General features: G+C 43.4%; 3 protein-coding genes across 3 annotated transcripts; 1 reads left to right on the forward strand and 2 right to left on the reverse strand.

Annotated features, from left to right (window-relative positions):
- Positions 1-1,346: 1,346 nt before the first annotated feature.
- On the reverse strand, positions 1,347-4,310 carry csdc2a (cold shock domain containing C2, RNA binding a). Its single transcript, XM_067245029.1, has 4 exons — positions 4,098-4,310; positions 2,232-2,645; positions 1,911-2,033; positions 1,347-1,631 (listed from the first exon to the last, which is right to left on the reverse strand). Exons 2-4 carry the CDS (start codon positions 2,417-2,419, stop codon positions 1,469-1,471), a joined length of 474 nt encoding a protein of 157 aa, XP_067101130.1. The 5' UTR covers positions 2,420-2,645; positions 4,098-4,310; the 3' UTR covers positions 1,347-1,468.
- A 232-nt stretch (positions 4,311-4,542) lies between these two features.
- Positions 4,543-12,131, reverse strand: aco2 (aconitase 2, mitochondrial). The gene is made up of 17 exons (XM_067245010.1): positions 12,081-12,131; positions 10,832-10,974; positions 10,474-10,732; positions 10,260-10,352; positions 10,019-10,177; positions 9,676-9,826; positions 9,437-9,541; positions 9,105-9,196; positions 8,916-9,021; positions 8,664-8,821; positions 8,358-8,431; positions 8,131-8,242; positions 7,640-7,918; positions 7,214-7,405; positions 6,887-7,019; positions 6,650-6,771; positions 4,543-6,413 (listed from the first exon to the last, which is right to left on the reverse strand). Exons 1-17 carry the CDS (start codon positions 12,114-12,116, stop codon positions 6,282-6,284), a joined length of 2,346 nt encoding a protein of 781 aa, XP_067101111.1. The 5' UTR covers positions 12,117-12,131; the 3' UTR covers positions 4,543-6,281.
- Positions 12,132-12,698: 567 nt separating this feature from the next.
- phf5a (PHD finger protein 5A) lies at positions 12,699-14,264 on the forward strand. Its single transcript, XM_067245266.1, has 4 exons — positions 12,699-12,841; positions 13,162-13,185; positions 13,511-13,677; positions 14,054-14,264. Exons 1-4 carry the CDS (start codon positions 12,790-12,792, stop codon positions 14,141-14,143), a joined length of 333 nt encoding a protein of 110 aa, XP_067101367.1. The 5' UTR covers positions 12,699-12,789; the 3' UTR covers positions 14,144-14,264.
- The last annotated feature ends 163 nt before the right edge of the window (positions 14,265-14,427 follow it).

The following is a 14,427-nucleotide window of genomic DNA, read 5'->3' on the forward strand; positions in this document are numbered from 1 at the left end:
TAGGGTCCTAATAAAAGTTTTAAAGGGTAACCTTGCTTACTAACCCAGATAGCATATCAGCATGTGGCTGCTAGGTTGGGTGTGACTATATTGTGCAGAGTGCATCCCTGACCATTTCCACAGGTTGACCAAATAATGGAAGACCTAAATCTGTGTGACTTGTCAGGAAGAAGTGAAGAAATAATTGCAGAGATTGTTTGTGTTGGCCCAGTTTTTTTGTTGTTGTTGGTCAAATCGTAAATGGTTAGGTAAAAAGTTTCAATCTGGAAAATTGAGGCTGTGAATCTCATCATTGACCTCTGAGGAGAGAATGGAATCCAGCAGCTGTTTTTGTCTGCCCTCTAGTGGGGAACATCTGGTACTGAACCATATTGTCAGTTTTTTAAAACCCTTTTTACTGTATTACATGATGTAAACCACCCATCGAAATTTCCCCACAGTAGTGTGAATACAGTAGTAACTTTTTTATTTTAATGTTATTCACATGATAAAACAAAATTACAGCATTCACAATGATTCTACACAAAAGTACATGTGAAACACATGTACTTTTTATGAACAACCTGTTTATGAACGAAACATATGTTATTACTGTGTCTTAAAGTTTATTAAAACAATAATGAAAATAAAACTTGTCAGTTAGGATACATAGAGATTACAAGACAATTTATTAGAATATTAGTGCATGGTGAAACATTAAATTCATGTTTCAAAGACTACTGAACACAACAGTGTGCATACAGAACATGTATTAGGTGGGACGTCATGGGGTTTTTACAAACGTAAAATGGATACGTAATCTTGTATATTAATAAGTGCCTTTTTTACAGAGTTAAGCATGAGCTAAACATGAGCTAAGCATATTCAATCCTGAACGATCATGTACCGGGTGGAATCAGGGCACTATCATAGGAGTGTGTGTATAGTACAGTAGATTATGCTAGGCTTAGATTGGTACAATTTATCAGTAAATGCTCATTACTAGCACAACCTACATTCCCTGTAATAGATAATGGAATAAATATGTTTCCAAATAAATAATAAACAAATCTAACGTAAAACAATATAATTTAGGAAGGTTTGCTGCTCATTGGTTTTCACAGTTGTCCCTAATACCACCAACTGTCGTTTCACGACTAGAAAACCAATCCAAACACAGCAAAACCGAAACTGCTCCTTTCTTCTTACTTTTGTCACACATTCTCAAGACCTTTCTACATTCTATAGCTTTTTAAAGTCTTTACTCCATCCTCTGGTTCCTGTCCCTTTTTCTTTTCCTTCTTATCTCCCTTTCTTCACCATTCACTCTTCTCCATCTCTCCCTCCCTCCCTCCCTCCAGCCCCAGCATCCAGACACCAGACTCAGTCCCCAGACCCCAAGACTACCTTCAAACCTCCAAGGTCTCCAGACCTCCAGATCCTACCTTGAGACCCACAAGGTCCCCAAACCCTCAAACCCTACAGCAGCTTAGGAGCTAATGATCTGTCCAGACCAGGTCTCATGTTTGATCCCTGGGGTCAGGTGTGTGAGGACCACCTCCACTGCCTGTATCTTCTGGTTCTTGGGAGGGATGGGGCAGACTTTGTAGGTGACCTCATCTCCCTCCATCGGGACGTATTCCCCATCAATGCTGAAAAGAAAGAGGGGAGAAGGGATGTCTATCAGACATGACATGAGTATGCAATATGCAGAGGATCTAAATGACCAGAGGAAAAAAAGGGAGATTTGGGGATTGATTTTTAAATAATAAAGTATATGATATCTGGTTCTAGAATGATTTCATGGTATTGAATTAGCATCATGATAACGTTATAGGAAATGCTCCAGGGCCAGCAGTACACCATGGGTCTGTTTGAATACTGTAAGGAAGAAGGGTGAGTAATTACTGATGAATCAGGAGGCCACTCACTCAGAGATGTGAACAAAGATGTCCTCCCCACCATGGGAGGGCCGGATGAAGCCGTGACCCTGTGACCTGGAGAAGTTCTTACACACACCCTTAAACACAGGGCCTGACGTAGCCCGCACGGTCCTGGGGGGGGGGGGGGGGGGGAGAGAGAGAGAGGGGAGATGGAGGGGTGGAAGGCAATAAATAGGGATACGGTATAACAATAAAAACTGTAAAGACTATGTCCTCATACTTCCCACCTAATGCTAATTATCATGCCAGCCCTTGAGCAAGCAATTCAACACACACTCACACATGTCACCACTAATTTGTTTGACTCACGCTGAGTATGTGCGGGTACGCTTGGTGGGCAGGGGGCTGGGCAACTCTCCAGGCTGGGGGGGTTTCCTCTCTCTCTCCCACACCCTGCTGCCCTCCCTCAGGAAAGGGAAGGACAGGGCCAGAGGGGTGCGGGGGGAGGGCAGTGGCATGGGGGAGTCCGCTGGGGAGGAGGGGTTGGAGTCTGCCATTTCAGTCAAGTTGAGGGGATAAGTGGGGGGTTGGAGGACTGCCTCAGGTGGGCAGCAGCTGGGTAGAGAGGATTACACTGTCCGCATGGCAGACGTGTTGGGAGTGTGTGTACGTGTGGTGTTTGTGTATGTGAGTGTGTGTGAGAGAGAGAGAGAGAGAGAGGTGTGTTTGTGTGTGTGTAGAGTAGTTAATGAGCGGGAGCTCTAGAGGTGCTGAGTAGTTTTCCTGTACAATAGAAAGGGTGGTAGAGAGAGAGAGGGGGGGGGGGGGGGGGGGAGAGGGAGAGAAAGGGAGGTGTCAAAGTTAAAACAAAAACATGAGACCACAACAGATGTCATCCTTCACAGGCAGAACAACAATATGAGGGTGACAGGGAAGAGAGAATGATAATAATAAGCACCAGCACTGATCTCACTTTACCAAGACTATCTATCTGTGAATATAGTCTCTACCAGGGGATTGATGCCTTTCTTTGCGAGTATCAGGTTATTTTGCGACTGGGTTCTGTGCAATACTTCTGTGTGTTATGAGGAGTAAGCCACTGTATATTGCCATCACTCTATAGAAATTATATTTAGCAGAATGTGCACAAGAGTAATTTAGCCACATCGGGGCCTTTCACTCTCTGGTTAGTGTGTGTGTATTTGTGTGTATCAGAGAGAGAGAAAGTGAGTGAGAGAGGTGAGAGAGGTGAGAAGGAGAACGTAAGTGCCACATTCTAAATATGGCTGTCCCTCCCTGGGTTAGGGTGGAGACAGACTGGCTGGCTGGCTCTTTATTTTATTTAAATTGCAGCACAGATGACTGCATTGTATGACTGCGTACATGGGTGTGCATTTGTTAGTTCCTCTTTCCAGTGCTGAAGTCTATTATGATGTATAGGGTTACCTTAAATTTCACACTAGCTAATGTTTTTGGCATAGCAAAAATCATACACTGTCAACCTGTCTCAAACTTCACCTGACCGGATAGGAAAGCAGTTCGAAAAACAGTTTGATAGGATCATATGAGCAACTTGTATAACAGAACAGAGTGAAGTAGATAACTAAACAAACTAATTTTAATAAGCAACATGATTAAATTATGGGCTGTGACACTACGCATTCTATTTAGGTCGTCTTACAAAGCTGAACCCTGAGGGGAGACCGGGCGTATACTTGACAGAAAAGCTGTCTTTATCTTGCCTGCCATGCACCTCCCAAAAACCAGGGCACTGACTGTAGCGGCTTGTTTGGCTTCATCAGCATGGGAGACACGTAATTCTTGAGTATAGGCATTGCTCTTTTTTTGTCTGTCAGACAGAGGAGTAAATCTAAAAAAAATGTAAACTTTTAAATGACCTTCCCCGTGCATTGTTTTAACTGTCGGGGCAGAATTAATGAGCTCTCGATAGAGTCCTATAAATAATTCTCAAACACGAAGCCGCAGGCTTCTTGATTCCAGAACCTTCGTGTTGTGTTCCATCTCTAGACAAGGAGAATGGACGCTTTCATTGATCGTTCAAAATGCCAAGAGCGCTTCTGTGTAAACATCTCATACTCCTGACCCGACTCAAAAATAGTCAACACGTTTCAAACCAAATGTATCTACATGGTTATTGATGAGTTTCCAATCACATACACACAAGATGAATAGTATCTAACATTTTAAACGAGAAGTATTTATCGATTATATTACCGTAAAATGTCAGGTCGTCTTGGTCAAACGAAAGATGTTTTGACTCCTTTTCAGTTATGTAATAATATATGGTTATAATATAAATTCAAAAAAAATCAGCAGACATTGAAAGAATGAGGCTGCAAAGCTCATACGATTCTCCCGTCTCAGTTCCGGCAGGATGGTGGGAGGGTTAAAAGAAAAGAAAGGAGAGAAAGTGTGTTGATCGGGGCGGGGATGACGGGTTACTGGGTCGACACAATGAAAGCCAACCAGCAGGTGCATGTTATGTGTTATATCTGTCCTTACATGGCATTACACTTAAATGTTCAAGTGTCCTTGAGATGGGAAGTCTCTTCACGACATTGTGTGGAATCATATGGGAGTGAAGGCGTTTTCAAAAATACTAAACGAAAGAGATGGCACCAACAATGGAAATCTACACAACAACTTACATACACAGGTATTTTCATTTAAATGTCACTTTATTTTACAACCCATTGCGACTGAATATACTTCATTTCTGCAATGCAGGGAGAAAAAAGAAAAGAAAAGATTTAAATATACATGGAACCAGACTTATAGCATGGGTCAGAGGAGGGGGTGATGATAACAATAAGTTAACATGAAAATATCAGAACTGTGTGAAAAGTATGTGTGTGTTCTGTCCATAGGTACTGTCTAGGAGTGGGTGGGAGAAGAGGACACTAGAAAGGTAGATTTCTGTCCAACAGTGGTAGAGCAACTCAATCACAGTTATCACAATACAGAAAAATACATAGATTTTTGTAGATGACACTTTAGGTTCTTGCATTTAGATAAGGAAGAGTCCGTCTGTGTGCATGTCAAGAGGCAAGGTTCTCCACCACTGCTATGTAACTGAGGTGAAGTGGGATTTGACACAGGGTGTAAAGACAGAACACACAAGGAACCCTACAAAAAAGGGTGCTCAAAAGATACATGAAAAGTGCGAAAAAGTGGAAGTCACACCGCAGCCCCTCTTATCTGACCAAACCGCCATACAAAACAAAAACGGAAGACAAGTTCATTAAAATGCACATCTTAGCCTTTGAGAAAAATAAATATATAGCCACTCTTAAAAATCTTAACCTTTGACCTGCTTGTTAACAATATTCAGTAAAGATGTTCCTATGACCTCAGGAAGTGGGAGTGGTGATGGTAGTGTGAGTGGAGTAAGGTAGAGAAGGCTTGGTGTGGAAGGTAAAGCCAGAGGTCAATCTTATAGAAACATACAATTCTTATCTAGGCTTTTGACTTGCTAAAATACAGTACGACAAAATAAAACTAAATTACGTTTGTGTGTGTGTGATTAGAGCAGCTAAGAGACAAAAGCATGAAGTGAATCACAGATAGTGATCCATTATATTCCATGCTGAAGCAACTCAAAGTGGAAATAGCTAGCTATAGTGTCCACCTGACTGTCCAGCTTCAAGCCTGACCAATCCGTTTTGAACAGCTGTGAAAACATGAGCAGAGCTGCAGTTGGCAGTATAACAACAAGGGCTTAGGTCCAAAAAGGACACAAGCACATATGCATGTTTGAGATTCTGTGGCAACTTCCCTTTTTACAGTTTCTGTTCTCCCAACACATCTACCAGCCTGAAAGACAGAGGACTCCCAGTAGCTTTTATAGCTCTACATTAGTTCCTATTTGGAGTAATGTAAACAGTCCTGTGAGCAGTTTGTGTGCATGTATGTGTCATGTCTACAGAGTTGGGAAGGTCATACAAATGGTCCAGAAGTTAAATTAATTTGAGCATTAAATCTACAGGTGTGGCTTTAGTTCCACAAAAAACACATCCTGGTTGAAAGGTCACCAGTCCACTCTTCTCCTTGACTAGTCCCACCTCACCTCTCCCCCCCACCCCTCCCAATTCAGGGTTAGTGACTCTACACCCCATTTCAAGCGAGGATTGTAGAAAAATCTGACCCTAAATCAGCTGATAACAGCTGCTGCCCGTTACCCTCACTAGTACACCCCTGAGAGGGAAGCCAAGTACTGTTAATGCTTTCTCTGAAGTATGTTAGGGTGGGTAACAGTATTTCACCAGAATGTACATTCTCCAACCCCCTCCCCTGTTGTCCCCTGCATCTGAAGCAAACCCCTTCTTTCTCTCTGTGCCCCTCCTCCTCTATAAGTCCCTCCTATTACCATCCAGGCCCCTCCTTTTCCTGGCTGTCTATTTACTGCAGCTCCTTCATCCTGTTGAGGGCACTACCGGCCTGGAACCACTCAATCTGGGTCTCGTTGAAGGTGTGGTTTAGCTGAAACGTGTCCTGGGTGCCGTCACCGTGCTTCACCACTGCTGTGAGCGCCTGGAAGGAGAAAAGGAGAGAGAGAGAGATGTAATAGAGTTTGAAGAACAAAAGATTCAGTCACTGATTCAGATTCACCGTCATCAGAGACACACAAATACCCAGGACGGTCAGGTTCATATGCTGTGCTTGCATACGAGTGCTCATGTACAACACTGAACTTTCTGAAATGCAGACACCTACGACCCACAGCAGTAGGACAGGTGTGAGACACACGGTAACAGGGGTCTCCTCACCTTGCCAGGGATAAAGTCCTTGAGTCCTGTGATGGAGATCTTGTCGTCTGGGCGGATCTTGTCATAGTCAGCTGGGTTATGGAAGGTCAGGGGCAGCATGCCTTGCTTCTTCAGATTAGTCTCTAAAGGGAGGAGGAAGAGAAAAGAATACATGTTGGAGTTACTGCATTCAAGTTCTGTCTTTCAAATATCCATAACAAAGAAAAACATTGTCACACACACACACACACAGCGTACCGTGAATCCTAGCGAAGCTTTTAACGAGGATGACGCGCCCTCCGAGGTGTCTGGGCTCCAGGGCAGCATGCTCTCTGCTAGAGCCTTCCCCGTAGTTCTCATCTCCCACCACCACCCAGGACAGCCCGTTGGCCTGGCAGGACAGACAGAACTCTTACTAAACACTAGACATCATAACACCACCTGGGTCTGCTGTCAGGAGAACTTGGGACATTCACATGGAAACTGGATGAAAACATAATGGAACTGTTGCTTGAAACGCCATCTGAAATCAGTCAAAAATATGAAACTGTTGTAAGCATTGTAGGACACAATGACACATCTTACCTTGTAGTGACGAGCAACATCAGGCACGCCTCCATACTCTCCGGTCAGCTGGTTCTTGATACTGTTGATTCCGTCGTTTTCAATGTTGACCGCTCCGATCAAGAGGTTGTTGGAGATGTTGTCAAGGTGACCACGGAATTTGAGCCAGGGTCCGGCGGCACTGATGTGGTCTGTGGTACACTTCCCCTTCACCTGGAAATGGAAAAGAAAGAGGATGAAAAGATGAGAAATAAAGCAGGATAAGAGTAGGAAAAGGAAGTCTCTTTAGCATTCACATTTCTTTTAATACATGGTTTTGGCAAAGGATGATTCCCACAGCAAAAACACTTGATTTATCTACAACTGACAGATTGAGGTGTGCTGTAGAGGTCATCGGCCAGTCTGTCATCCCAACCCAAACACCCTAGTCCCCCAGCCACTCCTGACCTTAATGAGGACCTGCAGGTCTTGCAGGTCTTTTCCGTTCCACTTGTCGAAGGGCTCCAGCAGCTGCAGGCGGTTGCTCTGGGGGCTGACGTCCACCCTCAGGGCCCCACCTTCAGGGGGAGGGTGCTGGTAGGTGTCCTGGCCAGGGTCAAAGTCCTTGGCTGGCAGCTCGTCAGCATTGGGCGGTTCCAGCTTGAACTTCTCCCCGTTGGCAGCGGTGAGGTAGTCCGTCTCTGGGTTGAAGCTCAGGGTGCCGGCGATGGCCAGGGCTGTGACAATCTGGAGGAGATAGGAGAATGTGAGTCTGCTTTTGTGCCTGTGTAATGAGAATGTGAGTCTGCAGTTTCTTGGTTGTGTGTGTGTGTGTGTGTGTGTGTGTGTGTGTGTGTGTGTGTGTGTGTGTGTGTGTGTGTGTGTGTGTGTGTGTGTGTGTGTGTGTGTGTGTGTGTGTGTGTGTGTGTGTGTGTGTGTGTGTGTGTGTGTGTGTGTACCTCTGGGGAGGTGACAAAGGCGTGTGTGGCTGGGTTGGCATCATTCCTGGCTGTGAAGTTCCTGTTGAAGGAGGTGACGATGGTGTTCTTTTCTCCCTTCTTTACGTCCTTCCTGAATGACAGTAAATGTAAGAAACATCAGACCATTCATATGATCTCAGTTATTCAGTCACCTCAATGCAGTGCACAATGAAGGACGGTATGGCCGAATAGCATTAAGGTCTTACCTGTCCCACTGTCCAATGCAGGGTCCGCAGGCATTGGCCAGAACCACACCCCCTACATCACTCAGGATCTTGGACTGAGGGACAAAACAACATTCCTCGTTAAGATGGGCTTGAGTACACTGCATAGCAATTATTACCTCATTATTGTTTTTTTCTTGAGGACTACGCCAACTACTGGAGATCTCAACTGAAACCTCTTAACCTCAGGTCCATCTACAACCACTAGACCACTGGTATGAGCTCTTCATCCTCCTCATAGTACTGCGTTTACCCCCTTGCTTACACCCCAGGTTTCCTCCGACTCACATATCCGTCTCTCTCAATGGTGGCCCGGATCTGCTCTGACCCAGGGGTGACTGTGAAGGCAGCCTTGCACTTCAGCCCCTTGTCCAGGGCCTGCTTGGCCAGGGAGGCAGCGCGGCCCATATCCTCATAGCTGGAGTTGGTGCAGCTGCCGATCAGACCTGCAGGGGGATTCAGAAACATGTCAGAGAACATGATACATGTCAGGTAACCTAACCTAAACAACAGTTTGAGGGTTTTAAAGGTTGCACTGACCCACTTTGACCTCTAGGGGCCAGCCGTTCTTCTCTGCGACAGTCCCAATGTCTGACACAAGGTGGGCCAGGTCAGGGGTGAAAGGGCCGTTGATGTAGGGTTTAAGCTGGAGGAGGAGATAGAGGGCGTTCCTATTACCCAAGCTCAGGATCCATGGCTCATGGACAACAGGGAAAAATGGACACTTACCTCGTCCAGGTTAATCTCGACCAGCTCATCATATTCACAGCCCTCGTCCGGCACAAGGATGTCAGCATACTCATCAGACAGAGCAGCAATCTCTGCAGGGGGGAGGGAGAGAACAAGAGGAGTGAGAGGAGGAGGAGGGGACAGGTGGAGGGGAGAGAAGGAGGAGTTAGTTCATAAGAAAACCTGTCATCAAATCTACAACATTTCTCTTTATTAACATAATCTCTTTCACTCGTTAAACCTAGTAATTTGTCTCCCCTCTCACAAGTATTCTTCCCCAGATTCTAGATAGCAGCGGGCTAGTGACAAGCCTAGTGGCCTGGGTCCTGTACCTCCACGGCCGGTCTTGTTCAGGTAGGTCCTCATGCGGTGATTGTAGGGGAACACTGAAGTGGTGGCTCCAATCTCAGCCCCCATGTTACAGATGGTCGCCATGCCTACAACACGAAACAGGGGATTCCTTACACATTGTTTTGAATTAGTTAAACACTGCTTACTGTAGTTCAAAAATTTCCCTTTTAGAAGTAATGGAGTCAAGGATTGTGGGTCAAGTTCAGACTAGTTCTCTGACCTGTGCAGGAGATGGAGTCGACTCCTGGTCCATGGTACTCTACGATGGCTCCAGTCCCGCCCTTCACAGTAAGGATCCCAGCCACCTTCAGGATCACATCCTTGGGGGAGGTCCAGCCAGACAGGCTGCCTGTCAGTTTTACTCCAATTACCTGTAACACAACAGGAGGGGCAGATATTTGGGGATGTAATAAGTCCTCAAAAAAGTAATTCTTTGAACTACAAAAGTAATTCAGACACATTATGAAGTGAAATATCTTATCTTCACATCTGCAATAATCTAAACAGAATGCAAGTGTTTTTGATTGGAGGACTGGACTATGACAGACTGAACATCCTCTCACCTTGGGGCACTTAAGTTCCCAAGGGATCCCAGCCATGACGTCCACAGCATCAGCTCCGCCCACTCCAATACAGATAGACCCCAGGCCACCCCCATTGGGTGTGTGAGAATCTGTACCAATCAGCATAACTCCTGGGTAGGCGTAGTTTTCCAGGATGATCTGTGGAATGAAGAGTGTTTTTAATACTGTAAAAACATGTCCAAAAGATTCTTTCACATTAGTAGTGAGTGCGTTTGCCTACCTGATGGATGATTCCAGAGCCTGGCTTCCAGAAGCCAACTCCGTATTTGGCGCCAGCACTGGCCAGGAAATTGTACACCTCCTTATTCACATCCTAAAAGAGGATGGCACACAAAAGAACTGTCTTTAAAAACATTGTATTTTGGCTTGATCATGTGGAAACCCATTCCATCACATCTTCTGCCAAAGCCGTGACCCGACCCCTGACCTCTCACCTTGGCCTTTTGCAGGTCCTCAACTCCGCCAGATGAGGCTTCAATAAGGTGATCACAGTGGATGGTGGAGGGCACAGCAACCTTTGGTAGACCACTGCTGATGAACTGCAGCATGGCCATCTGAGCCGTGGCATCTTGCATGGCCACGCGATCTGGGCGGAGCCGCAGGTAAGTACGCCCCCTGTCGATCTCCTGGTTGTGGGGGTCATCGAGGTGGCCGTACACAATCTTCTCTGAGAGGGTGAGAGGACGGTTTAACCTGGAGAGAAAGACAGGACAAATTGAATAAATCAACAATAGAGGCTAACATTTCCTAACACAGCAGCTGGTGCAAGTTTAATACAGAGGGCAGCCTGACCTTTTGCGTACAATGTCAACATTTGACTGGAGCTGCTCGTAGTTAATGAAGGAGTTGGGCTCAAAGCGGCTCATGGTGACCATGGCTTTGGCGTTAAAAGCGGCTGTCACATGCAGGCGCCTCGCACCGCGGCCCAGGGCGAGCTAGAGGGACAGAGAGGGAAATGATACACAGATTCTACATTTGCTGTACATACTACTCCCTTGTATCATCATCCATATGCAAAATAACAAATAGGATAACATAATTGGAGTATATAAGACAACAAAAGAGATTCTGTATATAAATAGTTGCAGAGAATGTGTGTCTGAGTAAGGGCATCAATATCCACAAAACATATTTCTAACATTTGTCTGATTATTCTGAAAATAATACAAATAGCCTAGACCATCTCTGTTATGTGGGGTAAACAAGCAAGCCAATGAGAAAGAGAGAGATACAAAATGGGGGACAAAAGAGACAGGGGCACAAATAGACCACGAGAGAGAGACAGGTGTCTCATAATCGCATTTGTTATTTAGACTAGTTAGAATAGAATAACTGTGCTAATGCAGAGACAGTGCTATCAAGAGATGACAGACTGCTAGTTTTAAAAAAAAATATTATAACAAGAGGGTGCTGACAATAATGCAAAAATAAAATAAAAACAATACTCTAGGCTAAGCCTAATCACTGTCTTTGATGACATGAAGCAAGACATCCCGACTAACCATAAAAGAAGCAACGTGGCCATAGTCTACTGCCTTTGAGTAAGACCGCAAGGTTATGAAACAGTCAACTAAATAACTTTCCCGAGAGGTCAATGTTAATTTTCTTAAAACATTTTAATAACTCTATCGATGTTGGTGAAAATACGCCGCCTGCCAGTGCCGTGTGTGGTTGCTGTGCGTCCTAACCTTGCGTTAACCTTGCAAATAACTAGCGTTTCCTCAAATCAAATGACATTAAACGACTTGAAAGCTTATGTAATTGGTCATATTTTTCAGTACATACACTTAATTTTCTAGTTGAAATTATCGTATTTAAATGGCAAAGACAAACTTTATCCCCACTAGCGTCGACAGGAGTGAACTGGGGACACGATGACCTGACTGGTCGTCACGAATCTGACTCCCTCTACTATTTCCAGGGTCAACTGGACTTTTGGTAATACACTCACATCTAATATCCTATCCTTAATCTAAAATGGTAAGCATTGACCTATTTACTACACAGAATGTGATAACATGACCGAAAATCTGTCACTAACCTGGAGCCGGGAGACAGTCAGACAGTAGGTTGCCATTTTGTTCACTGACAAAGATGTGTCGATGAAAGTTGACGTCAGGTTTTGTTGGCTATCAACGTCGCTTGTCCTGACAGATCGATCTATTGCACTTCTAAGTATATGTAATATGTGGCCTCTACACCGATAATACGTTATTGTAAATTATAATATTTCATTGTTTATATACATACATTTAATTTGATTTAAAATATGTAGAAAATGTCTATACTTTAGTTTTTCATTTTATTATATCTGTAAGGATACTGTGTGACCTTAGTGCTTGTATTTTGCAGGAAGGATCACTGTTATCATTTTATACTATCAACATTTTATAATAATCGATTCATGAATAACCACGAAGTGATTCATGTTTAAATACGTCTACCACAAATACATATATTTGTATTATGTTATAATTTGTCGAAGAAATATTGAATAAAGTATGCTCATTATATGGCATGGGTTCGTCAGTGTTCATTGAGGACAAACACATCAGTATTTTTTTGCGGGGTGGTTTATTCGGTCATATTTTCGAGGCTTGCATTACTTCCTAACTGAAAAATGCTCAAATATAAGATACATTTGTAATTATGTGACGTTTTATAAACGAAAAGGGAAAAAGTCAGAAAACGTGTGGTTCACAGTTCAAAGGTCATCGTAGAAGCCATCCCTCTCCTTGCGTTTGCCGAAAATGGCTAAACATCATCCAGATTTGATATTTTGCAGAAAACAAGCCGGTGTTGGTAAGGTGTTTTATTTATATCGTATTCACATATTTACATATTACTAGCTACAATGTAGCAGTTTCTTGTATTCAACAATAATCGGTGATATATAGAGATATATCTGCTTTCCTTGCTGTATAGGTAGCTTGCTAGCTAGAGCTAACACTAACAGTCGTTCGCCAGGCTGCTTTAGACGCTAGTTATAGCTACAGTAGCCTATATAGCTTGGCTGAGTCAGTGTAACTTTGGTACTCCTAAGTTGTATTTAATGTCCACAATTCGAGACGACACAACTTTAACTCTCTAGCTGTCATGCTAACTATTCTGTTTCTTTTCAGCTATTGGCAGATTGTGCGAGAAATGTAAGTATTGAGCGGGATCCGATTTAGCAGGGAGATCATAGTGGGTAACCCTATAATTCATTACTCCCCACCTGGCCATGTATTGTTCACAAGTATGTTATATTTTCTGTTATTTAATTATTTTGAGTATGGCTTAGGCCGAAACGCGTCTGTGAATAAACTGGTCAAAATAAGCAATGAGACAAGCTTGAGAGTGCGGTTTTCTACTTTCAGTTAATATTTTCTGTTAAGACAGTTTACGGTGTACAGTGTATAATCCTGAAATTTGCTTGTACCAAGTCACAATTTCTTTCTCTTTATTTTCTTCCTCCACCTCCGTCCCAAGGTGATGGAAAGTGTGTTATCTGTGATTCCTACGTACGGCCCTGTACGCTAGTGCGTATCTGTGACGAATGTAACTACGGATCCTACCAGGGGCGCTGTGTCATCTGTGGAGGGCCTGGGGTATCAGACGCTTACTATTGCAAAGAGTGTACCATCCAGGAGAAAGATGTAAGTAATCCAACATGAGTTCTCATAATCATCCTGTCACATGCAAGTAATTCAAGAATGTTTGGCAAGCTAGGTTTAATATAAATATAAAAGGCTATTTACTATCAGCTTGATCTTACTCTCAACTTCATATCTAACCTGATAATGATTCTTGAGTTGAGTATATTACTGCTCATAGTTGTTCTCTCACAGACTACAGGCCTGGACTGTATATCTGTTTTATCATCATAAAGAAACTTTTTGTATTTTTAAATGTAAATGTAACTTCAAATGTTTATTATCTTCTTTGCTTTGGTGCAATCAATCCTATTTATAACCTACTGTTCACCTTTCTACTCTTCCTCACATCTCAACTCCTTTTTTTCAAATTTCACAGCGAGATGGCTGTCCCAAGATTGTGAACCTTGGCAGTTCCAAGACAGACTTGTTCTATGAGAGGAAGAAGTATGGCTTCAAGAAGAGGTGAAAATCTGAGGGACCGCAAATTGCTTTGCTGCAGATTTTCTGTGAAACTGTTTCTTTATTATTTTCTTTTTGTTTTGTAAACATGTTTTGACATTGCAATAAAGCGTTCTTTTTTACATCAGTCTTGTTGCAAGAGTATATATTCATTCCATTCTATACATGAAGTGCCTCATTGAAATATGACTATACTCAATGAAAGTATTAAATCTCTGTTATTATCATCTGTAGATGATCAACTGTATTTATGAACCATTCCCTCCAAATTTACAGACCAATAGCACACTT

This window comes from Osmerus mordax, chromosome 10, assembly GCF_038355195.1.
Source record: "Osmerus mordax isolate fOsmMor3 chromosome 10, fOsmMor3.pri, whole genome shotgun sequence".
Classification (NCBI taxonomy): Eukaryota; Metazoa; Chordata; class Actinopteri; order Osmeriformes; family Osmeridae; genus Osmerus; species Osmerus mordax.

Bases quoted from the DNA above. Each gene is read 5' to 3' on its own strand.
- csdc2a (XM_067245029.1), bottom strand. From the start codon at position 2,419: ATGGCAGACTCCAACCCCTCCTCCCCAGCGGACTCCCCCATGCCACTG. The intron at 2,034-2,231 runs GTGAGTCAAACA...CCCCCCCCCCAG, and splicing joins CGTACCCGCACATACTCAGC to GACCGTGCGGGCTACGTCAG. The intron at 1,632-1,910 runs GTGAGTGGCCTC...CTTTCTTTTCAG, and splicing joins ATCTTTGTTCACATCTCTGA to CATTGATGGGGAATACGTCC.
- aco2 (XM_067245010.1), bottom strand. From the start codon at position 12,116: ATGGCAACCTACTGTCTGACTGTCTCCCGGCTCCAG. The intron at 9,022-9,104 runs GTAAGTGTCCAT...CTCCTCCTCCAG, and splicing joins TCGAGATTAACCTGGACGAG to CTTAAACCCTACATCAACGG. The intron at 8,432-8,663 runs GTGAGTCGGAGG...TTTGTCCCTCAG, and splicing joins CCATTGAGAGAGACGGATAT to TCCAAGATCCTGAGTGATGT.
- phf5a (XM_067245266.1), top strand. From the start codon at position 12,790: ATGGCTAAACATCATCCAGATTTGATATTTTGCAGAAAACAAGCCGGT. The intron at 12,842-13,161 runs GTAAGGTGTTTT...GTTTCTTTTCAG, and splicing joins CAGAAAACAAGCCGGTGTTG to CTATTGGCAGATTGTGCGAG. The intron at 13,678-14,053 runs GTAAGTAATCCA...CAAATTTCACAG, and splicing joins GTACCATCCAGGAGAAAGAT to CGAGATGGCTGTCCCAAGAT.